Below are 26,603 nucleotides of genomic sequence, written 5' to 3' on the forward strand. Positions count from 1 at the left end.
AATTTTACACCTACATTTTAATAACATGTACTTGCCACTCAACAGTTAAATCACATTTAGTTGATAAATGCCATATTAAGGCTAATTGGAGTCAATCTGATGCCACAGGATAAAGCTCCACGTCTCCATTAGTGTCTTGGTGTGTCTCTCCTCACTTGTTCCTCTTTCCTTAGTTGCTGACTCAGAGGAATGAGTGTGGAGAGCCAGGATCAATACACAGGATACAGATCTATGTACTTTGCACTCACTGAACTTAATGAAGTAACTAGGAGACAGTTATAAATGTGGAAAGCACTCCAGTGACTGTATGAGGGCTGAATGTGGAAAGTAAGAAACGACTGAGGATTAAGTTCTCTTTGGTTTCTCTCTAGTTAACTCTGCACTCGCTGATCTGTAGCTGACCTCTGACCCCCTTTGTCACCCATACTTCCTGTTAGGGGAAACCTGATCACAGTAGCAGATGGCACTCTTGCTGTGGGAGGATGGGATGCCAACAAACTGAGAGGGGCAGGAAGCCCAGCGCTTGGAGCTATGCTCGGCTTCTCTACAGGCATCCCAGACACAAATTTCCTGTTTTTGGTTTTGTTAAGTGACTTCTCAGTCATACAGGAGCAGTGTCCAGTTAGTGAGGGGGGCAAGCTTTCTTTCTGAACATGACATAAGGACCTAAGCCTTGTCTAGACGAGACTATCCCACCACCGATGTTAGTAAAAAGCTGCACTGTGAAACCCATCTACAAGGATAGAGGAGGCTTTGAGGATGTTTATATACAGACATGTAGAACACGCTTGTGTTATCATATAACAGCAGCAGCACTGTATATGATATCCCATCATATCACAGACATCATGATAGGTCAAACACTTCAGTCTATGCTTGTTATAATCTACAGACGCCATCGAACACACGTTTCACTGGACAGGCGGAGAGCCCCTCGCCGCATCGCAACTCGTCAGCATGTTGCAACAAAAAAGCAGACAAACAGAAAAACACAGACGCGATGGCAGAGTCACACAGCTGACGGCCCGAGAGTTGATTGGGTTGTGATTGGTTTCGTGGTCAGTTCCCGTCACTCCCAAAGAAGGAGAGATGACCTCCTCCTGTGCAAGAATGTGTGGGACGAGGCGGGACGTCCCAGCAGATTGTTGCAGAGGTGTGTGTGCACGGTGCTGGGCCGGAGTGGAGCTGAGTGGAGGAGGGCGCCCATGCAAGACGGGACTGTGGGAGGCTGGGCGAGTAGAGGTTAAGAGGGAAAAGGCTTTCTGCTAAATCTAATCTAGTTGTTCATATTTTTATGATTCTTTGGAAATGATTCATCAACAGGATGAATCAGCAACTGGTTGTCTTCTTACCTTGAAGGTTCTTTGCTTACAAGGACTCGTATTTTGTAAATAACAGACAGGAAGCGTCAATTACAATAATGCACTACTAACCATGTGCACATTAAGCATGCATGAATCATTTGAATAAAGCCTGACTCCCTTTTGGCACACTCCTCTGCCCACGCTTCTCTCCCACAGTTTGGTCCAGTCCGGTCGAGCACCACACCGGGCCGCAGCCGCACTGTTACCCTTCAGATCCATTTACAGCATAAGATAAGGAGAGCAGAGCCACATCGTTGAAAAGGTGCAGTATTCCCCTTCCATGCAACCAGAGAGCACACAACAACGAGCCAATGGGTGAATGGGTTCATGATCAATTTAGAGAGTTCAGCAAAAGTCCTTTGTTGTGCTCGCTGTATGGAAAAAAAAGGAATAATGCAGCTTCCAAAAAAACAGATCAAAGAGAGTGACCGACCACAGCATACAGAGAAAAGAGGGTCAAACGGCTCAGTAGAGTGGTCACAAAGCATCAGCTCCCCGAGCCGAGCCCACGGGGTGGCAAACGCACCCGGCGACTGCCCGGCAACCACCCACAGAGATAAAAGAGAGTGGACAAACCACCAGCTCAATGAGAGACTGAACAGACAAACATCTGAAGTTCAAATGAGTCAGTGGAGAGACAAAAGATAAAAATAAAAAAAATCTGCAGACAAAAAAAAAAACCCCAAACAAATAAATTATGAAAAAAACAAAAAACAAAACAAAACAAAAAAAAAAAACACCTGTGTGAATGTATAAAAAAATGAGGAAGAGAACAAAAGCATGGCGGACCACCAAAAAGCACCCGAGAGCTGAGAGATGGACTAGCATTTGGGAAGAGCAGGTGTACATACCTCCTGAGGAAAGACAACAGCCAAAATCATGGGAACAAACAAACAAACGAAGAGGAAAAGAAAACAAAAAAAATCAAATTAAATGATAAGGAATTATTGCACCACAGTCCTGTTAATCTGGCTCCAGGGAGGCTTTGATGCACTGCTTTACAGCTTTGAGTTTTAACTTCATGTATTCTGAGTCAACAGATTTCACAGTAACACTTCCTATGATGCGTTACAAGCATGCTTATAATGCCTTAATATCTGCTTATAGCACAGTATAACTATAGTTATATGCACTCATAAATATTCATAATGTTTTATAACAATAATCATTATATCATTGAAGCATTTTAGAATGACTTTTATAGTCAAGTATCATATTATATTTTATAACTCACTGACTTTTTTTTGCAAGGGCCATAGTTTATTAAGATTGTATTCCATCATTTTTCTTTAGTAATGCATTATATTGTAATTGTGTTACATTAAATAAGTATTATTATATACTAATATCACTTAATTTGGTGTTTAGAGGAATGTTTTTTGGAAACATTACATAAGTAAAATATAAATGTCCATCATTCAGTTGGGTCAAACTGGAATTACCTTAACTGTACTCAGATTTTTTTGTCTTAATGACACATTATATACATCTACAAGTTTAGTATAACTGTTTCAATTATTATGTTTCTGTATTTTTAATTTGATCATGCCTCTCTTTAATTTCATCTCTTTGTAAAGCACTTTGATCATCCTTTGTTGTTTTAAAATGTGCTCAATAAATAAACTGACTAGACTTGATTATCTATAATTTCTCAATTGAATTACTTTTTTGGGTGAAAAAATAAATGTCCTCCATTCAACTGTTAGTCATCAAAAAAATAGGTCAAATTGGAGTACTACATTTCTGTTTTGACCCATTAAAGAATTTCATTTTATATTTTGTGTTCTTCTTGCAAAGATTTAATGATATTTTTCTAATGAATGTAACACAAACAATGACCACTTATAGAAACTTCTAATCACATTAGGATGCATTACAACAGTGACCATAATGCATTATAAAATTATTATATTGTACTCTATCTATAAAAATGATAATACACTATGATCCTTGCAAAAAAAGCAATGCGTGTTATGATTACTGTTCAGAATCATTATAGATATTAAAGAGTGCTTTAACTATAATCATACAGTGCTAGAAGCAAATTATAACACAGTATAAGTATGTTTATAACACATTGTGGGTGCCACAGTAAGTGTTACTGATTTTACACATCTGCTGTTACTCTATCAGCCCACAAGGGGGAGTCCTACTCACTGTCACAGCTGCTGCAAAGCACTACATCAATGTCGCCTCCACTTGGGTCCATTTCTGTTATATCCAGTAATTTACCTTCCACCCTGATTGTTTTACTCAAATCTGCCAATTTGGAGTAATTGGAGAAAGAGCAATTCCTCATTATCTTGTTGTAGTTGGTTGTAAAGATTCACAGCGATTGGAGGATTTCACTTTCAACACTTAAGCTTTTATAAAAAATAAATAAATTCATTGTGAATCTGTACAACAGAGAGAGATCTCAGAGGAAACAGAGGATGAAGAGTTCAGGGGTCCATGGTTGTGCTTTTCTGCTTGTAGGGTGACTGTGACCAGCAAAAAGTCAGGTCAAAAAGGTCCATAAACTGTCACGAAACACTGTTAAAATTTATAACGACAGGAAAAATAGTTATAAAGCACTAAGACACACCCGTAATTATTGAAAAACTCCAAGGCCTGCTGAGGATTTCCACAGTGGGACAGAATATACACTTAAAATCTCCATTAAAAGGACCAAAATGTCCAAAAATTCCAGGATAAAAATGCCTTATTTAATTAGAAATTCAAAAACTTGCGTATGTGCAGTATGTGTCTGTTTGTGTATGTGCATACACTTGATTTACAAGTGATAAAGTCAGTATTTGAGCATGTGCGTGCATGTCGGTGTATGAATATGCCGTCTTAAATAATTCAACGACTCCACATGTGGTGCTCTGATCTCAAGGCCACATTCATAATACATGAAAGCAGGCGGCGATGTCTTCAGATGTCTCGGGTTGAGTGTGTACATACCTACGCGCACATGCTCACACCTTAGCACACTCACACATATATACACGGGTTCCTGACCTCAGGGGAGACATTGGTTATCACTATATGCTATGAAAACAATAATCCAAAATAAACTATCAGCACAGGTACATTGTTGGGATTATGTTGGCAATTCATTACGTGCACAAGCACATCCAGTGTCACTCACCCAGTTTTAGCAGCCAGCCCTCTCTGTCTGGGTTGAAGAAAGTGTGTGTGAGGTCATTGCCGTCATCCTCTGGGATTTTGAAAGGCTCATTCTTGATGCTCTCATACAGATTCTACAGTAAGGGACAATGAATGGAAATCAATCAAATCAATCAAATTGAGAAATCACTCACAAGAAGGGAAACAACAGCGAGTTTTAAATCCGTACTGACCCTGAGCAGGTCTTCAGGTAAGTCTCCTCCGTCATTGATTCCTCTGTTCATGGAGATGAATCGTTCCACAGACGGCTTGTCCTTCACATTCGGGTTGTGGAGGCTGGTGTTCAGCATTATGATGGCAAATGACAGGATGTAACAGGTGTCTGTAACACACACACAAACACACACACACACACACACACACACACACACACACACACAAGCAAGATCACACTATGAGAGCGTGATGAGCAAAAGGTTGCTGTTTACCATAAAAACTGCTGCCAGTGTTTAATTCAATGTTTAAATATGAATGTAAATTAGCTGAGCTGAAAGGACTGCACTTAGGGGACCACAGTCAAACAGAGAGGAACAGATAGGCGAAGCTTCGTTAGCGTGGAGAGTGGGTGGGAGTGAAAGGTTGTGCGTGGGCAGCTAAGTATGCATGTGTGTTTCTGGACGTGCGCTCTAATGTGTGTGTGTGTGCATCTGCTAAAAAGACAACGTGGCCAGCGCACGGCTGACGCAGCAGCACTTTATCTGGCCTGTTAGGCTGTTGAGAAGTCCCATGCATTATTCACATCCATCTGCATCCATGTTAGAGGCAGGCAGCTGTCTGCTATGGGCATTATTTCCCAAAAGCCAGACACTCTTCCAGAGCACGGTTCACCTCAGTAGACTTTGTGTCTGCTAAACAAAGCAGTTTAGATATGAGTTCCACTGACATGCCATTAAATCTCAGCACAGTATGGAAAATAAAGTGCTTCAGGGAGACAAAATTTATCTGGTAGAGTCTCTTAAAAACTGTGAAATTTAGAGATAAAAACTTCTTATTAACAATCTGAGGGAGGAATGTGAATTAGAGTAACTGTATTCACATAGCTGACAAAAATGCCTTTGCACCTGGACTCTACTTTTCCATGTTTTTGTGTCTACATGACTAATGGGAACTGTGCACATTCAATTTGCATCCACTTAAAATGCTTGTTTTTGCCACTGACAGGCTCAGATTATTAATTAGCGTGTCTGACAACATTATGGGAAGGATTCCGACAGAGATAGACCTTTTTGTTAAAGAGTAAGGTCCTTTTTGTTTAACCAGTACAAGCCCGAAATTTGCCATTGTCAAACCCACCAGACTCCATGTAAATTCACAGTAATTTAAGCGTGTATAGAGCCAGCATATTTATAGAGCCAAGATGTTTTTTGTAAGTTTTATTTTGTTTCCGTCTACTCTGACAGAAGTGTGTTTATGACGATAAAATTATTACTTATCTAAATGTGTGGTGGGTTTGGCGATGATGACTTTGGGGCTGTTTCTGGTTAAACAAAAAGGATACAATACTGGCAAAAATACTTGTCTCCATCAATCAGTTAGCGTCAAAACATGAGGAAGAGGGTCCAGGCTGAAAAATATCAAAGTCACCCTTTAATCAATAAACTATTAAGACACAAGAAAAACTGAAGTTGTTGTATTCTTTGTTTCACTGCACACACGTGTTCACAGCTCCTTGGTGTTTCATGACAACACTGAGAGCTGGGGTGTATGGCGTGACAGCGCTACCTGTGGACTGGAAAACGCCAGGGTTGCATTGGCAGTAGCGTTGGGCGAAGGCCTCCATCATGCGGTCGATCTTCTGAGCTTCTCCCGGTAGCCGAAAACTCCACAGGAACTGTCTGTGAGGGGACACGGCTCAGTAGTCAGCAACAGACTCACTTCCACTGTGAAAAGGCTGAATGATTTCTCTAAGGGCACAAGACTGAAACTGACAGCTGCATCTTTCCAAATTGCAAATAAGGAGACTTTAAAAAAATGAACTGTATCGCACATGATTTACATAAAACGAGGGGTAAAGCTGTGAGAATCTAGTCAAGGACCTGCTGAGTATGTAGCAGAGCTGAGGATACATGTTTTCTGGGAGATGCTGTCTTACCTTAGGGCCTGAACCAGGTTGAGGTCTGTGAACTCATGAAGCTCCACAAAGGCATGGAGGACTTGGATATTGAAGTCATCTCTACAGGAGACAAAACATGACACATTTCTTATTGGTAAACATTTCCAAAGTGCCTCTCTGCTTAACTATAACCAAATAAACAAAAGATTACAGCTGCAACTAATCATTATATTTTTATTGATTCATCTAACAATTAAAGAAAATAATGTCCTTCACACTTTCCTAAAGCCACAAATTAGCTAAATTAATTTCTAGTTTTGTCCAAACTCAGTCTGTAACCCAATGATATTCAGTTTCATCTGACAAAGAAACCCAGGATGTTTTTTATGGACCCAGGATGTTTTTTATCAGCTTGAAAAACTATTTTAAAAGAGCCAAAATATCAATTTAGCATTACAAAAACATCTACACTAATACTCTGCAAGGCCTATAAACAGACTGAGATGCATATAATCGGTGAAGTTCCCCATTCAAATCATCAATCAATTAAAACAGTTAATAATAAATACATTTTCTTTCAATGGATTAATTAGCTAGTTGTTGAAGCTCTAAAAAAGATGATTATACCTAACAAGCATATCTATTGTATAAAAATAGATTTTAAAAGGGGCGATGACACTTTCCCTTATTTTCTGTCAAATGTGTAATACTACAGTGATGGATGTTCATATTAAACGTGGCCAAAGTTTTAAACGATGAGGTCAATGTACGTAAAAGTAATCCCTTCAGACCGTTCTGAATACTCTGTTTCCAACATAGACGATGCCAGCCTGTGACAGATTTCTTTATATGGTCATCCGCCGCTGTTTTTGAACATTGAAGCACGTAAACAAATTCTGGGTTTCTACTTGAACATGTGTAAACATGAAAATGAGCATAGTAGGTGGTTCCTTGGTGGTTCCTGAGGAAGGCTTAGGCTAAACCATGCTTGCATTGTACTTCTCTTTCCATCACTGCCTCATTTGAAAAGTAGTCCCCATCAGGAGCATGACGGTGGACTCAGCTCAGGGTGTGATCTGGCTCACTTGGGCTTAAGAGTATCTGTGACACGCTACATACTACATCAAACCCAACAGAAGAAAAACACCTACCACCTCCCTTTCATTTATCACCTAATCTGGATGATGACATCATTCCCGACCTTCATGCCCTTCAGAGTAAATGATCTCCCCTGTGGGATCATGGGAATGCTCAAAGGAGCTCTCACTGACCGAGTCATATCCAGTCACTACTGTTCCCAGTGGACGAGTGACCAATCGTGTCTCAAGGCTCTCACGCTGCTCTGGCCGCTCCTTCCAGAATCAAAAACACTACCAGAACTTGATAACAATCAAGTTAAGAGCATCCATCAACAGCCTGAGCTCCATTTCCTGGTTTGACCTCACAGACCACACCCTGACTGTAACTCTGCCTGCCCTATAGTCCCTCAGCAGTGCATACTGTACATCAGACTCATAGCTATTTCCTGTATCATGTGTTCATGCTAACGAGGATGGTCTCAGCTCTCGAGTGAAATCTTTAATTGTCCTCAAATGCGTGCATTCCCAAGTTGTGAGTGTCTTGATCCCGTTACTTATGAGTGAGCAAGATAATCAAAGCCAGATGGAGGCTATTGAGTAACGGACATCGTCTTGAGAGGATGGTCTAAATGTGGGACCAATAAGCTGGAAAGGATGGGCGTGGGCCTGACCAAGAGGAAACACAGCAATATGGAAAATATGCACTCGCTATTCGATGCTTTTATCAACCACATGGCTGTGAGCTGATGAGTCATAACAGAGAGTGTGAGCGGGAGATGGTTAGATAGAGAGGGGGGAAAAAAAACAATAGATTAATCTTCATCCTGACCTCTCTCCAAGGTAATCTCCGATGGCTGTTTTGTTGAGGCCCTCGCCTTTGTAGAGGAATTGAGCAATGTCGTCGCTGGTGTTCTTCAGCAGGTCATTCTCAATCAGGAACTGGATCCCCTAAGAAAAGGGACAGGGCCCCAGGTTAGATCCTTGGGGACGAATCACATTTCTGAAGAATCGCAATGGTTCCTTCCACTTACCTTTTTGGGGTCCATGTTAAATTTCTTTCGGCCCATGGCCACCTGTTTATTCCTCTGCATATTTTTCCTGGAAAATCAGAGTGTAGGTTGTTAGTTAACATACTGCTTTATATGAACAAAAAAGTATATCAGGGGTGCAACTAATAGTAACTTTTATTAGTGGTTAGTCTGGCTATTATTTTTTTAAATTAACTAATACAATGTAGAAATGTTGGTTACTGTCTGCAAACATGCTCAACAGAGAAAAATAATTCACTCCAGATCCCAGATTCACTGTCATTTGGCTTACGCCTCTCTATATTTGCAGTTTTTTGACACTGTGTCTCTTAGTTGCCTGCTGCTTATGGTCTGGCACCTGGTTGCTACGTTTTTAGACAGCCCCAACCTCACCTGAGGAGGTACAGGCCCATAAACATCCCAAGCAAAACAAGAAAATACAGGTAGAGAGAAGAGTCTCTGCTGAAAAATACACTTCTAGTGGGTCAAAATGGATGATTAAGAGGAATTGCTTCGTACAAGTCTTTAGATTGTTTAATAGAGAAAATCCTGCATAGTATATCTTTAAGTATTTGGTCTATAAAATGTCAGAAAATGGTTTAAATTAGAAAAAAAGGCAATTTCCCAAACTCAAGGTAATTTCTTTTGACAGCCCAAAAGTCCAAAATCCAAAAATATTAAATTCAATATCACTGAACTCTCAGGAAACCAGAAAATATTCACATTAGAGAAGCTGGAATCGTGATGATTTTTTTTGCCTTTTAGGTATGCAAATCCCACAAATTGATTCAACCGGGCTCGGTGCATTACAATAAATTTATTCGCCTCATTTCCTGAAAGTGTCTTTCCCATTAACATTTTTCATTTGTTTGGCAGAGGCCAGACTTTCCTCCCCCTCCACTGTGATGACAAAGCGTTTAACATCACGCGTATGGGAACGTCTCATTTCTCAGGCCTTGAGTTATTCAGGGGTCAAAGTGCGCTCAAAGAGTCCGCCATCGCCATGGTTACATCTCCATCTCCAGCCGGTGAGAGGTCACCACTTGTTCCCACTGATTCACTTGCACCAGCATTCCTTCAGCTCTTGTCGGCCAAAGTCCAACACTCGACTAAGCAGACGCTCAGCGGCAGCACAGGCCATCAAGCGCTCGCTTCAATAAATGGATTTAAGGAAACTTTGATCACAAGAAGGTGCTGTAACCTTTAATGGGTTTCAGATCCAAGAAGGAGTGCTTTAGGATTTTTCGGTAGCTGATGGGATCCCTATCCACTTGAGTAGACCCAACATCAGCACTCCCTCCCCTGGGACAAACCATTGTCTGCTGCTGCCTGTACACCCACTGCATTATTCAATGAGGCCTCTCATCATGGGGGTGTGCCTGATGAAACATTTAAACTGCCTTAAAAGCATAGCCAATTTGGGGGAGCGTATTCTGTGCGACGGGAAGGCCCGACCTGCCCATCAAACATTAATAATTGACAGCTTCATTTGCTAAGTTAATAGAAGGCAAACAAGAAGCCAATTTAGGCAAAACAGAGAGAGTAATCTGTGTGTAGGGGAGGGGCAGATCCCTTTTTCTTACCTCTCCTCAGTGGAACCCAGGTTCTCGATCTCACTTGTCACTTCTGCTATCTCATCCTTCAGCCGCTGTAGGAAAGACACAAAGGTTAGTCCTAAAATGTCACAAGTATCACAAGAAGATGAGTTCATCATCTGCCTATTAATTTCTCTGACACCTGGAGGCGTGGACGAGTGTGACCAACACAAACAACACGCAAAGTATTCGTACCAGGCTTTATTAAACAGTGCCAAGGGAGAGGCCATCATCTCCCTTTGTCTAGAAGCCAGGTGGCCTTTAATCACATCCAGTAAATACTCACAGCAGAGCCATCAGCTCAACAAAGAGAGCAGAGTCACTGCTGATGAACTGAAACACAGCTGCACATCCAACTCAGTTCCTTTAAACTAAAAACTGACTGAAAGTTCAGAGTTATTTATTGTCAAATGCAGAACCATTACAAGAGCAGTCACTGCCACTGAAAATCTTGGGACTAAGGCCCCTTCTAGCAAAGCAATTAAAGAAAATCACACAACAAGAAACAAAAAGAGCATCTAAGACATAAAGTAGTTCAAGTTAAAAGTTAAAATATACAGATCTATATCTCAAATCAATGCACGTGTTTGTGTGTGTGCTCTCCTAGAGAAATCCTCTCGTACTGAATTCAATTGGGCAGAGAACAGTCAGGGACAACCTCAATACAAATGGAGTAAGAAAGCATAAAAGTGGATTATATTTTGTGTAGCGTTTTAGTGATTAATGGCCTTAGAGGCAGATTTAGTCGATCAAGCCAGGGCCGCTGGTGCCAGGCTGGCGCAGTAAGGGCATTACAGAGGGTAGAGGATGGAGAGGGTGACGTCAGCTTGATTAAAGTGCGGAATAATAGACTGTAGCATAAGAGAGGTCCTGTATGTAGGCAGAGCTTGCTTTGGATCATGGGAGGATGCAACTCTTCAAGTAGAAGGTTACAATCATCAAGCCTCTCCATTCATATTCAGCTGCAGTGTAAGTTTATAATTCCTCATGCATAATGCCGACTCACTATAGGCCAAACCACAAAGGGAACATTTGTGATTTCAAGCTCTGCACGATCACAACACATTCCTTAAACGCTTGCCTCCACAAACAAAGGCTATGCACATACAGGAAAGTGGGTGGTGGTGGTGGGGGGCGGTGACATGCAGGACCAGCAGAGGAGGGTGTGGGAGCTAAGAAGGAGGAGAGGGGTCAGCCTGCAGACAACAGAGGAGGTGAGGAGGAGAAGGGAGAATGGGAGGGGGCAGTAGTGGCCAAAGAGGGGGGAGGGGCAGCAATGGCAGCAAGGCTCATAAAAGAGAGGGTGTCGGATGTGTCAGGTGTCAGGGCCAGTGGAAGTTGAGTCATCCGACATCTGGAGGCCGACTCTCTGTCAAGCCATGACAGTTCTGTCACCCCTGTGTGTCGTTTGCTTTGCCGGTTATTGAGTGACAGAACTGACCCGAGCAGCACACTTCGATAATCAGCTCTGCTCTTGGGTCTAGGCAACAGCCGAAAAAAACATCATAGGATACCAATGATTAAGGAAATTTGGCCAAGCTGATTTGAATCCTGGCTCTCTTTAGAAATCAGAGAGTACATGAGGGATATTTGTCTGGCTGCATGAGCACGTTCCTCATAAGAGCATAATCCTATTTCATCTGGATGCAGAATCATTTGCTTGCCTTATATTTATACTCACGTTAAATTCAAAACCAAATTTGAAGAAAAACACCCAAAAGAGATCACTTGTATCCATAAACAGAAGTCTTTGCTGACACAGGGCATCTACAAAGCACAAATGGCTAAACAGTAAACAGAAATGGTTTAAGGAAGTGAGCACTTCGCAGGAAATACCTCTAATTCCGCTTGGAGTGAAAAGTTTTAAGGATTCCTTAGAAAAGAAATATTTGTACAACTGGAAAGGAGGTACATTTTAACCAAGAAGGAAGAGGAGTTACAGTGGAAATGAGCCAAATGTCTGGACCTTGGACCCAAAAAATGCAGATCCTTCGCTGCTCCAAGAGCCTCTAAATCTCAAGACTGGTCGTTTTAATGGGTGGATCACTTAAATTTTTTATTAAGATTAGCCAGACCGTGATATTAAGTTTCATTGGGTCCAAGCAGCATAATTTACATTACAAGCTTTTACAGGCAGACAGAGTTACAGCACCCTGAAATCTGTTGCAGTTGGGTAAAACAGGCCAAGTAGTTTTTACATTTTTTTGATACGTTTTTATTGAGAACTCCTGAAACAAGTAAAATTATGTTTGAAAAAAAGCATACATTTCTCCAAAACATCAGCAAAACCGAAAATGATAACGCTAAAGGTGGATATTTTTCCTTTTTTTTTTTTGGGTTACTTGTACTTATCTACAGTTCCTGTGTTTTAAGATTCATACATACAAACATTACAACATCCTCCACATCCCACTCCAGTATTACCTGAATGTCCTCCAGCAGCTCCTGCTTGCGCCGGCGGATATTCTCCAGCTCCTGCTGCTCCTCTGGGGTGAGGTCGTCCGGCACTGGAGGGAAATGAGAGAGAGGATGAAGGGTTAGGACAGAGTCGCCCAAAATATAATGCACCTTAATCCTACTCTATGCATATCTATCCCCTGAGGCGTGTCCCTCAGGGTATCACAGAAATAAAGTTATAATTTTGCTTCGTATCAGAGGGTGACTGAATGCCCACGGCTAGGGGTGGGAAGTCCTGCCTCATGAAACGTGACTGTGGCAATGACAGTGGTGAAAAATGTTCCTCAGCAGCAAGAGAGGAGAGGAGAGGAGAGGAGAGGAGAGGAGAGGAGAGGAGAGGAAGGAGGAGACCATTTTCAGACAGAAAACAAGGACTCTCAGGTGAAGTCCACACGTTCATGGGGATTTCTGAAAACAGGGTTATCCCTGCATTCTAAAAAATAAAAATCCCATCCACACAAGCCTTGTTTTAAAATCTTTAAAATCTCCATCCAAATGAATACAAAAACACAACTGACATGCTGTCAAGAGCACGCCAAACCAGCAGGTAGCGATAACCCTAAAGCCACACAAAGACTAAGAAGATGTCGACCAATCAAAAGCCTGAACAAAGTCTATTATCGAAAGGCTACCTGTAGCGGTGACCTCTGTAGCGTATTCTGACACCTCTGTTCCTCAAGATAGTGGAAGAGTAACTGCACATTTATGTGTAAACATGTAAAAACTCATGTTAGCAAAGTTAGAGCCAGCACTATTTTGGTCCTGTCTGCCATTGCATTAAAGGCCGCCTCTTTAGTAACCCCTCATGAAGGAGACAACAGCGCACACTCTGACGTTACAAGCCAAAAACTGCTTTCCCTGCCTAAAAATCTTCACCCTGGAAGGAGTTTTCCAAAAGGTCAATTTTAAGCGACATACACCACAGTTTACATGTGGATGAAAGCCCAAAATTCACAGAACAAGCTACATTTTCAAACTTGTATATATGTAGACTAGGCCTCACGGTATGAAGCACCAACACCAAAGTCAACCAAGTCTGCAGTGGCCAGGTGCACTTTGAAGAGGATTTACCTTTTGTGTGTAATCTGCCCAACTAAATGAAAGAGCTCAGGTTAGCCAGGCAGCACTGAGCATCAGCACCAGAGTAGCACAAATGTGACAGGTCTCAAAGCACTGCCAGTCCTCCTGCCACTTGCGCTATAGGCTGTTATAATTAGCTTTGTCTGCGCAGAGGACTGAGGGGCGAGCAATGTGTCCTGACTGATGGACAGTGTGTTTGTGTGTCTGTGTGTGTGTGCAACCCCTACCTGCACTACAAGCATAAAGAGACACCACTAGGATCAGCACAACCTCTGTTTCCTTTACTTCAGCACTGTGTTGGAAGCATTTTGTTTCAGTCTTTGTAGTTAATAGCTATTATTGCATCAGGATTACTTGAATCAAAAATCTTTTTACAAGCATGCAACTTGGGAAAGGAAAATGTATCTTCCTATGCATTTCTAAAAACATCTGTGATATGCCTGAGGGGAACTGATTCCACTCTGTTTGTGTCAACAAAAACTTGTTGTTACTTGCTGAACGAAGGCATGATCCAATGTGCATTCATGAATTCTAAGTTTCAGTTGAACTTCCTGTGAAGCCCTCTGACATGTGAGACATCAACAATTTGGTCGCTCTGCAGCAAAATAACCACTGCAAAGTGTGGTTTGGCAAACACCGAACGACTGACACAGTATCACAACACATATTTAGCATGAGTGGAAATCACCCTGCTGAACCCTGACAGTGTCATGAGCTGCTCAAGTCACAGCCGTTATGTTGGAAGATCATTTCTGTCACTCTGTGACACTGTGTGTGACTCTTTCTGTGATTTCTCCAGTGGCCACACACAAGCCCCCTCGTGTGACCTCTCCTCCTCCCCTCATTACCTCAGCAGCGGGGTTGAAAGGTTAAAGCAGTCGAGGCTGGGGTTGACCGTTGATCTCTGCAAACTGGTTAACAAGGTAATGGTTATAGAGTGGTGGAAGCTGAGGACAGAGGAATCTTCAACATAAAGTTTTAAATTACTCATGTCACAACTGTCTATGATACCATAACGGCCATAAAAAAACATTAATTCAATATTGGTCCTACATGAGCCTAATAAAACCACACATATTCATGACTAAAAGTGAGCAGCTAAACTGTGGACGCAGTGTACCTGCAGTATGAGGTCAGTGTAATGAAGGTTAAAAAGCTCAACAAAATCTAGCACAGCAATCGATAAAACAAGGACGAGGCCAGCCATCTAGAAATTATGAGCTTCATTGTGCTTTGAGACACACAAACACACACAACTTCACGATCAGCAAAATACAACATCAGCTCGTTTAATTTCTCATAAAGTAGATTTAATCCAAGCATAAAATCCTACATAAATGACATCCTGGAGAGAAATATATGCTGCATAATGGCAAGCACTTATTTTAATAACAGGAGGTATGCTAACCTAAACATCTTGGGGCAAATACCCATGACTTACACAGGAATGTCTGCTAATATTTAACACAGGGATAATAGACAATGGCAGACCACAACAAGAGCCTCACGGCGGGCTGTTCAGGAACTCCAAAACAAAGCCATGTTGTCTTCCCGTCTTGTTTTCAGACAGCTGGGGGGAGCGAGACAGTCCGCACAAAGTTGACCTTTCACACATCATACCTCACAGCCTACAGTATCCCTGGCAAACTGACCGAATCCATCCCAAATATTCAGGGTATCCATGGAAACCATGGTTAGCTCTTGACAACTGTTTTCACTTGCAGGGGAGGGCTGACACCAAGATAAATAGTTGCATGAGCTTTTGTTTTTGGTCGGACAGTTCCCTCGAGAGCAGCTCACATTGGGGAAGAAATGGATGTTTTGATACAGACTGAGATGCACAAACAAGCACACACACTCACAAAAACAAAGTGCTGACAGGTTTGAGAGCGTGATCTGCCTCGCATTTAATGACCCTGTCTCCCGATCGAATGGGCAAATAATGTCACGCTGAGTAAACCCAGAGCGGGCTGTGCATTTATCAGCACAAACAAGAGCGACAGAGAGGACGGGCTAAAAGCAGGAGGTGCATTCCTCTTTCTGGAAATATGATGTCAGGTTGGGCGGCTGGCGGGCGCTGAAGGGAGCCACGCCACACAAAACGGGACAGCCGGACCCAACATGACACAACCACAGCATTCCTGTCTTAGAGGAGGACCACGAAGTGACGAGAGAGGAGCTGCAGGAGAGGACTATAATTTTAAAGAAATTTAGCAAAGGAACGTTATCATTTGAAGATGGAAATCATCTGCTCACTTGCCTCCTTCAAGAGCACAAACATGGAGAAAGAAATCAGTATTTCAGCCCATCGGCAGGGCAGATGCATGTTGACTCTCTGGTCCTGGGATTAAAGGGCAGGATTTCCACCCTGCCACCCCACACGTCATCTACCATCAACCACATGATCAGGCTTACTCGAGAAGCCAATCAGGTACACCCATCACCGCCTTCCCAACTCCACCCGAAATAATCAAGACCACATCAGGGAAGGGAAAGGCCCCACCCACACGTGTGCCAGAGGTAGGCACCAAGTGGGTGTCATTTCCCAGAACACAGCAGATGAGGGGGGAACCCATCCACTTAAGTAAACGCTGAGAGCAGCGTGTTTCCCTTCAGTCTGGGAGCGCTGCCTGGCCGTCATTCAGCAAACCTCTGCACTGGCACGGCCAATGAAAAGACACTGTCATCAGAAACAGACAGGAAATGACAAAGACAGAAAGGGCAAACAGGGTAAAGAAAGAGTGACGGAGAGAGTCTGTTTGTGTACAAGTGAAAGCTAATTATCTCTATAGAGCAAATTTTCTGACGCCTTTATAATATCCATCTTTTACCGATGCAGCAAGAAGGATAAACGTTTGAAGAATAAATGATGAGAGGCGTTATCTACGTCTATATCTGACTTTAGGAGCCTCTCAGAAGCAAAGGGCCCTACAGCACTCTGACTGGGGCGACCCTGTATGTAGTGATTTCCACAGGCTGAAAGAGAAACACAGGCCGCCCACATCTTCACTCCTTCAGGGACTCGCGCTGCCCGGAAAGCGGGTCATTCAGGGAATCACATGCACACGGAGGCATGCATGCTTTGAGTACAGTTGTGCACACAGTCCAGGGAACAGCCACGTGCACATGCGTAACACCCACAAACGCTGACACCCGAGGCCGACACAGTGCATCGTCCGCTGTGCCTGGCGCTGTGTCAGTGTTTAGCAACTTGTGTTTTAACTTTCAACAGTAACAGCATCTGACTGGAACTGTCCAGACTGTGATATTCAGACTGAGTCCATGACGTTACTGCAAAAAATGTCTCATATAAAGAGCTTATTAGACAGAGTCAGAAGCGGAAACAAGGCGGGGCAGTTACAGCGGCAAGAAAATGATACTAAATTTATCTTGTCACGTTCGCTTTTTTGAAAAAACAGTAGTATTTTCTGAATGCCTTCACACTAGCAGTGTTTCCTGAAGCACTATCTCTGACACAGCTAACACTTGTAGCCAATGCATTTGCCAAGTGTGCCACATAGTGAACAGTCTCTACACTTCCAGCAAAACTGTAAACACTATTTTGCCAGTTGCCTTTCCACACTGATAGATGTGCGGCATATCTCAACACAACATTGCATGTGATGTGCATGAAGTCTAATGGCCACAGGAGGAGTTTTCAGCCTAATTTTTCTCTGTAATTTCTTTTTTTACAACAGATATCTTGTTTCCTTTACTCTGCTTTTGTTTGTACTAGATTGCTAACACAGGAAGTGTAAAGTAATTTGAAAACATGCAAGTAGAGAGCAGATAATGACAGTTCCCCTGTGTTAAAGTACAGACGTGTCCCAAATGTGGGACAGTATAATCTGAGCTTCAGCTTGTGGCGCGCTAGCCTTCATTACTACTGAGAGCCGTTTAGCCTAATTTTATGACTCAAAACACTCAATACGTTCCCTTTGAGTATAATCATGGTGCCCACTCCTGAACTGGTGCATCCATAACCCCTTGCAAAACTTTTGTCCCTTTAACATTTTAACTCACAAAATGAGCTTAATTTGAACCCTAAACCCAATCAAACAGTTTGACAGTGTATGTCCTTATCTTTTGCGACTAAGTGAGTCTTGTAGAGTTCCTAGATGGGCGAAGTAGTTTATAGTAAGGGCTGGGTCAGCGGAGAGCGCTGGGGAGGAGACATCAAGGGAGACACCAATTATAGCTCCCTCTCCCACAGCGACAGAGCCCACTAATACACATCCTGATTGCCATCCTGGCAGAAGAGACAGACGTCTCATTTCCACCCAGATCACTGAAGAACTCTCCTTGGAAAATAAGGAAATTAAAATTCTTGAGTGCTTGTAGGGTATCTCAGCCCCCCTTCCCTGCCTGCAGATGTGACCCAATTTAGGGAGCTCCTCTCAGAGCACAAGGACCGAAAAAAGGTATTCACTAAATACGCTCCTCACCTAGGCCACCCGCAGTGACACGGCTACTGGACAGGGTCGCAAGATACACACTGAGATGAACTTAAATAGTCTTATCTATGCTCCACACAGATCTGAATGGTAAAGTGACACCGTTTAATGTGACACCGGATCTTTTCTCGCTGCATCTTCTGGACCAGATGGAGACATCAATGAATATATTTACGCTACAACGCTGCCTGTGATCTGCTGACTGAGGCAATATGCAAAGAGATACACATTCGTTTCTGCAGCCACGTGTCTGTGTGCCTGTACATAATTACATTTTGATGAAGTGCACGCACAGATCGAGGCAGATGAATGACACTGATAGCAGAAATTGCTCTCTGCACAAGGTCCTTCATCTGTGTCTACAGCTTTTTTCCTCCATATCTTGGCAAAAGAATAGCCATGTCTTTGGTCCTTACACACTTTGTATTAGCCTCAATTGCTATTCTCTTCTTCCACTATCATCTCTTCTCTTATTCACTCCTTTGTACTTTTCTCTCTTTGTTTCCAGTCATCCTTTCTCCAAAACGCAACCAAGATCATCAATTTTCTCCAGCCCTCCTCCACCTTCTCCCCGTCCTCTGTTCCTTAAAGCTGTTGTTACTGCACAGCCTTTGTCCTTACAGTTACAAGGACAGTTCCCTTCAAACTGCAAAATGCACCCTCCACCCCCCAAGGTCCCTGTAGGCCTCAATCAATTAACCCCTAGCCTGTACCAACAGGAGTGCTGGCTGTAACAAGAAGCAGTCCACTTCATGATGAGGTTTAATGCATTCAGCACAAAACACATGCACACAAACAATCGATAACGTGTGCTGCGATGGGCAAAAACACACACAGAAGAACACCAGGGTCTATCAAAATGGCTTTAAGCTTTCTGGCCCTTCCTGCTGTTTGCTGCTTGAGCAACAAAGGGTGATTTAAAACGTGGACGTCTCATCCGCTCATCTCTGATCTGAGACTGAATCTCATTACGCCAGTAAACCCCAAGGGGACTCTCCCTCATATATATTTGATACAACACACACGCACATACACGTACACACACATATAACCCTTCATCTTCTGGACCAGACAGCTTGTAACAAAGCGGAGCATGGGCTGTGAGGGAATGCCAGTCCTAAATATGGGAACCGGACTGAAAGAACTTCTTTGACCTGCCAAACACAAAAACAGAACCCAAACAGGCCGACATGGACCACCAGTTTTGGATCAAAAAGCCACAGAGCATCCAACCTGACCTGGCCTGAGGGTAGGAGGGGGTGAAGGGGGACCGAGAGAGGAGAGAGGACAGGAGAAGGAGCCCTGTGTTTGGCCGGGGAGGCGTGGGACGGTGAATGGCAGGAGAACACAGAGACAGTGGGACGAGCAGTGGGACGATCACAGCTTTCCCTTTGTGTCTGCAAGTGGCCTCTCTGAACATTCCTCAACAAGGCCCAGGCTGGGGGACTGATGGCCGAAGCATCCTTGGCTTTACTTGCACGTCCAGGCTCTACGTTTATTTCTTGGTCATTCAAGCTTCCTTTGAGATCCGTAACAAAGTGAAGTTGCAGTCGGACTTCAACAGCCTCTGGTTGCACTTAAATTGCTCAGCTATATGATCTTTGTCAAACAAAGATACGCCTTTATACCAACCCTGCCAAATCATACAGACACACCTCACCCCCACTGACAGCAACAGACTGCCCAGTCATTGGCCTGCTGCACCAGTACTCAATCATTTAAAGTGTCAGTCAGTGGCGCTCTATTCACTGGCCTTAACCACAACACAACAAACCAAGCTGGAGAATGACAGGACAGCCCATCGGGCGAAAAGTCAAACTAGCACTTAAAATGATTTGCGTCCTCGCTGTTTTTGATCTAAATAGCGTGCATTATGCCCAGCTTCACTCATTTAATCTCCAGTACTGTCAAAATGTGACTAGAGGTGGACAACCTCTACAACTGACCAAAGTCCCACATGATGGCAAAGTACCAGAGCCACAGATAAAGACTTGCTGAAAACAACACAAGATCAATACAACACATAAACACTAACATAAATTTAAGCGCTAACCTGTGAGAGAAATCCTCCAAAGTTTCAATTTCTGTCCAGAGAGCTCCTCTTCTGTCTCTTCTCCACCTTATCTCTCTTCCTTTATATTAAAAAAACACCCAGCAGGCTCTTTTTCTGTCAGCTCCTGGGGCTCAACGCAGGCGAGCCGGACGTCCACATGACAAGTGGCGGAGAGAGGGAGCCTGCTCCTCCAGTCACGGAGAGAGATAGTGCCGGGTTTCCTCAACTGTACAGCACAGCTATCAGCTCCCAGCATGCTCACACAGCACACTGACACAGTCCATTTGTGGAAGGAGCCTTACTCACCACCTCATTCCCTCCTCTCCCTCCCTTTCTCTCTCTACTCTCTCTCTGTTTAGCTGTCACTACCATTAACGTGGAGGCTCCACCCAGTGGTCATTGCTTTCTCTGCCTCCTACACACACACGTGCGCACGCACACACACACACACACACACACACACACACACACACTATATATGAAGGTCTATAACCACATGACTTTCTGTCAATACCTGTATGTTTGATTAAAAGTGATAAAGTTGTGGTGACAGAAATTTGTATTTTCAGATGGGTTGCTTTAAGTTTTTGAATTCTCAAATTACGACAAATACAGACACAACTCACTTGGACTACAGTGATTAGCAACATGTACTTTGAAAAACATACACAGACAGTGTTTTAAGGGTAGGCTGGTTTATCATACGACCCAGAGCCAGCAGCCCAAAACAGAAAACAGAAAGTCTGCTTTATGTTAAAAATGGGTCAGATTTTCAAGAAAGGATTCATTAAAAGTCACATGTCACGTGAAGCTCATATTATAAAATATTCAGTAGCACAGGACGAAACATAAGCCTTCCACATTTGATTAGCCGGTTTGGAAGCGCTGCCTTTGCCCAAGCGCAACCTCCAGGGCTGAAAAATGAAGCCAGCACTAAGCGACAAAATCTGCAGTTCTTTGAATGGCCACTTGAGGGTCAATCCTCAAAGACCCCCATTTTAAAGAGCCAAACTTTACAGCAGAAATAAACATGTTTACAGCCTGGTACAAACATGGGTTTGGGCTGTAAATCTTATTTCAACTTTCAATACAACTGTACAGGGGTGATTTTTTTTACATTATTTTAGGGCTTTAAGTTACCCATAATTAAGGTAGGGCCACTTTGAGTGTCCTCCCTACTCTGCTCGCCAGCCTCTCGCCCAAATATGGTCACTTGTGGCTCCACAAAACAAGATGGCAACAGGTGAAATAACAAACTTGAGGCTTCAAAATGGAAGTCCACAGACCAATGGGTGCAGTCATAGTAGCTGCGTCCATCATTTTTACAGTCTATGCCCTTGCTGCAGTGCCCTCCTCAAAACTGCCACTGAGCACTGCCCTCAAAGTTCAAATACCTTCAACTCTGACCTTGGTTGCCTCTGACCTTTTAAGGCACAACTAATGAGATAACAACTGTATGTGACTAAGCAAATAGTGACACATGCCAGCAGGGGTAGGTAGAGAGTGATGAAGGAAAACTCATCGTATGTGTTTCAGAGTTCAATGAACTCTATAAGACAACATCAAAAACATTAACACAATCTCACCAGCAAAAGTAATAAATGATGAAATGTCAGCAGTTAGATGGGACTCCAGGTTTGTTGATAGGCGTATAGTTTACAATCTTCGCTAAATCCAGTGCTAAAGTTAGCTTTTTGATGACGTAAACTTTGGACACATCCGGTCACCTCCCAAAGAGACAGACAGGAAGTCATGAGCTGTTGCTATGAGTCAGCAATTCAAGCCAGGTCCTCTCTGTCCTGATCAGTCATGGGACCAGTCATGCCATCATTATCACCTCCAAACTCCAGTTTAACAATGGAGTCTGTCCTGAGGACAATCGTGTATTTTTTTTCTTCAGACTGCTGCGTGACCATAATCCTAATACTAATGATACATGCCAGAAAGATTGCGCAAGATTTCCAGCATTCCTCCTCGTTGTGTCCCGAGCAGCGTGTTTTAACAGCATGAGTGTTTATTTGCCTCGGGTGCATCTGCATCACAGAGCAGATGTGAGTGCTTGCCTCATGTCTGCTTGTCTTCATGAGTCAACCTGGAGCCCTCTGCTGTGCCGGCTGCACTCTGCAGTCCCACAGTGACAGAGCTTCCTCTGACTAGTGTCAGTATGGGATCCATGTGTTGGTAGAGTCGTGGAGCTGACAAGTGATGATTTATATCCTGCATGAAAGTCATAATGCAATGTATGTAACCTTGATTTAAACTTGTGAGTACACTGACGCAAGCCTCATTTACAGTGTCGACAAGCAACGCGATAGGAAAAACGTGTTAGATCAGTCATGTTTTCACTATCAGTATCATTATTACTCTAAAATGTATGAAAACCCCTGCAGATCAAGATCAGGTACTTTGTGTTGCGTCAAGCTTTTCTGTGAAATGTCGGACATAACAGAAAGAAGTACAAGTAGATGTCAGAAAGAAAATGTAAATAAGCATGTAAGGAGCCCATATTTACTACACTGGTGGTTCACTACTTTTTTCGGCATGTGACCCTTTTAAAAATGAAGTAGCATGTGCTTTTTACAGGTCAGAGCCTCAGTATGAACATGAGTTGTGGGCAGCACAACTAAAGAGCAGGTTATTTGCTTTGAAGACTTTTTAGAGACCTTAAAGGAGATGTAACGTTCAGAGCATTATTATAGCAGCAAACAACTATTTGCTATGTAAGATATAGTAAAGTAATGGCGTCCCTAGCAGAGAATAAGGTCACACAGCCTCTGTGCGTGTTGTAATCAGAGCTTCTCTAGTCGCTGTTTTCATGGATGGTCTGGCGGCTAGTGCGTGTTGATGCACATGATTCCTAGGGGTGGGAATCACCAGAGGCCACACGATATAATATTATCACAATACTCTTCTAAGAGTTAAAAGTTGTAAGTATTTCAGATAGGCTTTATCGTTCTTTTGGATCCCTTAAATCAGTGGTTCCAAAATGGTCCAGCCATGGTGTCCAGATTTCTCCTTAGTCATTTAGTTCAAGGTCCCCCAGTTTGATACATTCAGCGTCATACTTGCGTTTGGCCATGTCGTAGAGCTAGTTTGCTGTCTCTGTCAAGTAGCTGTCGGTTAGTCACTCCCTCTACCGCAGAAAACCACCCTTCATGATAAAAGTTCTGTGCTGGAAATTGAATGTACTTAAAAATAAAGTGTGTTTTTTACAAATCTGACATGTTTGTGAGTTGCCTGCAGTCCATTCAGGATGGGCCTACGATCCACCAGTTGGGAACCACTGCTTTAAATCATCATGTGACCCTGCAGGTTTTTCTTGGTTCCCCTTGTTGCACGTATACAAGTCGGCCTGGATGTATGCCACACTTTCGAGTCACAGGATCCAAATGACTGTTGCTCCCCTGAGAGGACATTACCATCCCACACACAGCTCACCATCAGTCTGCTCACCGTGCTGAGGTGGCTGTGAAGGAATGCTGGGACCAGAGGATGTGACTGGGTGGAAGCTGGGGCTTGAGAATGTATAGCGACGAGGCCACGGCACACACAGCTTCGGTGTAAAGCAAACATACAGACGACTGCACAGCATAAACATCCTGCAGCAGCACGCAGACACACACATACAATCCATCACTGTGAACACAAAGGATCAGCTTTCTTAAATAATCCAATCTGTTTTATTGGCATTTATCAACCCTGATTGTTTATATAGGCCAATGTGGAGGATTTTCAATGTTTTCCCTCAAAAGCGGAAGTGCTATTTCTACCCACAATGCATGCCTTTGTCCTCCGATGCTGCTGGCCTTGATTCTTATCGGGGCTGTCCTACTATCAACATCCTTTCTCACTCGCCAGTAAAACACACATGCATGGACACACATCCAGAAAACACATGATGGAAAAGCTGGAAGAGCCACTGATCTTTTTTTTCTCTCTTAGCGTCTACATTTATGGCTCTGTGTTGCTTTTTCTGTAACACAACAGTGTAGACGTTTTAGCCCACACACCAACCGTGGGATGTCACTTCCTGTCAAGCATATTGTCAAACTCTTGGCTTCCTGTTTGTGAGCCGTTCTTATAGTTCAGAGGAAGAGTGAAAGCCGCGGCTTAACCCACCCATCCTGTAGGGAAAGGCAATAAAATAGCCATTCTTTCTTCTCTATAATCTTAATCTTTCAACTCTGTCACAACATGTTGGCATGCACATTCATCAGGGCACTGTCTACCTCTTTGACAATGTTTCTATGGTGCCAGATCTTTTCTTATGCATTCTTTGTGGTTTCAAAGAGACAGCACACACTGAACAAACATTAACTATCCAAAATCATTTGTAAAATCAACAAGAGATCCGACAAGCAACACAAAAAACTTGCTTTTCCACACCAGGGGCAAAACGTGCAATATAATGGGCTGATGCCTTCAGTTTTGCATCACATACCTGCAGCCCAAACAAATTATACACAAATAATGCTGAGCAGACTACGCAAGCACAACCAAACTCTTGGCAGGCAAATCAGCCCACTCTCTATGGAGCTCCTGCCAGGCGCCATTTTGAATTTTCCTGCCCCTATCAGCAAGACCGATCAGAGTTTTGTCCCACATGAAGAAAATGACTCCAGGCGTGTCTATACCTGCTGCAAACAAACCTGCAAGTTAGGGCTGTACTGAGCATCGTTGTTTTACATTCAAAGCTTCTATTGAGATTTTTGAATGATGCATTCGATATCTGTCCGCATATTTTTTCATCACTCTAAAGTTTGAATGAAGTGATTCATGAGATTAAATGAGTCTGACTGCAGGGAAATGTTTCTGAAAGGCTAAACACCAACAAATATGGATTGGAGCAGGATATTTCATGGAAATGATTCCAGTTATCTAGTTTACATCAAGTTTGACTTCTGGTATTTACAAGGCTGGAGTTACTGGGAAAAATAGCTGCTGCATGAAGATGTGAACTATTCCCTACAACTCCTCTGCAGCTCAATCAGTGCTGGGAGATAAAAGAAAAAATTAACTCCAGGCTAAACTGCAAGTGAGAACGAGAAAAGTACAGATTAAACATGCTGGTGTAATTTTGATTCCTGGAGAGAGAAAAGCTGTGTGTGACATGTTTCTGGCTGAGAGACAGAGAAGCAAATAATTACCAAAATGAAGCCTAGACTCTCAGTGGCCAAGTTTAGGACTGGTGAATCTATTTGTGGAACACAGAGGATACGGCTCCTCACAGGCCTGCATGATGACAAGCTTGTGAGAGCAAACACAGCCCCCCCTGTAAATCAGCCATTCACTGTCAACTGTGTTAACAGCGAAATGTAATGATATGAGCTCATCAGAGAAATCGCCCTGTGATCCTGACAGGCAGCACCGCAAGAGAAAGCAGTTAGATTAAATTGAATGAATGTTAAGTCTAGAAAATGTCAGGAAACAGTGAAGCACACACAAGCTCCCACAGTTCAAGGTAACGTAGTTACACTGATTGTTTTGTCCAACGTACAGACACGAATTCAAAGATTTCAAACTCACACTCATGTAATAGAGAGAAGAACAGCAAATTCTCATATTTTAGAGGCTTGAAACAGCAAATATTTCTTGAGTAACACCTTAAAGTTACTCCATAATCAAAATTGTTGACAATATTCTGTCAGTCGACTGATTAATTCATTCTTTCAGCTAAAGTTGAGACTTGGATAGAGCTGCATGATTGTAGCCTAGTAATCTTATTTTGTTTTGTGGCTCCAGGAGCTATTTATACATAGGACACATTTATACATCTTTGTGGCTTATATCTTGACCAGGGTTGGGCCGAACTCAAGTTAGAGGGCACGCTTTATTGCGCTTGCGACATATGATGGAAATTTGATGCCATACTTGCCATTAGTTGGTCTTTAAGCAAACATAATTTCAAGTTAATCACGTTGTTATATTGCCATTCTCTGAACCTATCGGCTATCAGTCTGATGACGGCTCACGTTTTGGGAGATCCAATGTGGCAAATGGATATTGGGGCCAAGAGTTCCTCTTCCGTGTGCTGCTCATTTCGGCTAATTTCTGAAATCAGATATTTGCATATGGATGTAGATAAGTAAAAAGCAGCCGTTATAAAGCTTAACTGTCGTCAGACAATTGTTGATGGGTTCCAACTTTCGAGATTGCATTACGGCCAACGCGTTCCTCCTCTCCACACCGACTGTTTACCTGCTGCTCAAACGTGGTTGGTCAATACTACTCGGACTACAAAAGGAAACCAGAACGCTTCTGATACCAAA

At 42.9% G+C, this 26,603-nt stretch overlaps 1 protein-coding gene across 4 annotated transcripts in view; it reads right to left on the minus strand.

Moving 5' to 3' along the window:
- Positions 1 to 26,603, minus strand: part of cyth1a (cytohesin 1a) — a 52,861-nt gene that overhangs the window by 5,086 nt on the left and 21,172 nt on the right. For 2 of the 4 annotated variants that reach the window (XM_049562482.1, XM_049562481.1), the window contains exons 2-9: positions 12,715 to 12,797; positions 10,279 to 10,343; positions 8,699 to 8,765; positions 8,497 to 8,615; positions 6,628 to 6,708; positions 6,258 to 6,370; positions 4,709 to 4,857; positions 4,497 to 4,609 (exon numbers count right to left, since the gene is read on the minus strand). In XM_049562482.1, the coding sequence (XP_049418439.1) occupies positions 4,497 to 4,609; positions 4,709 to 4,857; positions 6,258 to 6,370; positions 6,628 to 6,708; positions 8,497 to 8,615; positions 8,699 to 8,765; positions 10,279 to 10,343; positions 12,715 to 12,797 (790 nt within the window). Of the gene's footprint in view, positions 1 to 4,496; positions 4,610 to 4,708; positions 4,858 to 6,257; positions 6,371 to 6,627; positions 6,709 to 8,496; positions 8,616 to 8,698; positions 8,766 to 10,278; positions 10,344 to 12,714; positions 12,798 to 20,334; positions 20,593 to 26,603 lie in introns of those variants that run through there. The other 2 variants (XM_049562483.1, XM_049562480.1) reach the window with 2 other exon arrangements.

The sequence above is a fragment of the Epinephelus fuscoguttatus genome, linkage group LG19 (genome assembly GCF_011397635.1).
Source record: "Epinephelus fuscoguttatus linkage group LG19, E.fuscoguttatus.final_Chr_v1".
NCBI classification, from domain to species: Eukaryota; Metazoa; Chordata; class Actinopteri; order Perciformes; family Serranidae; genus Epinephelus; species Epinephelus fuscoguttatus.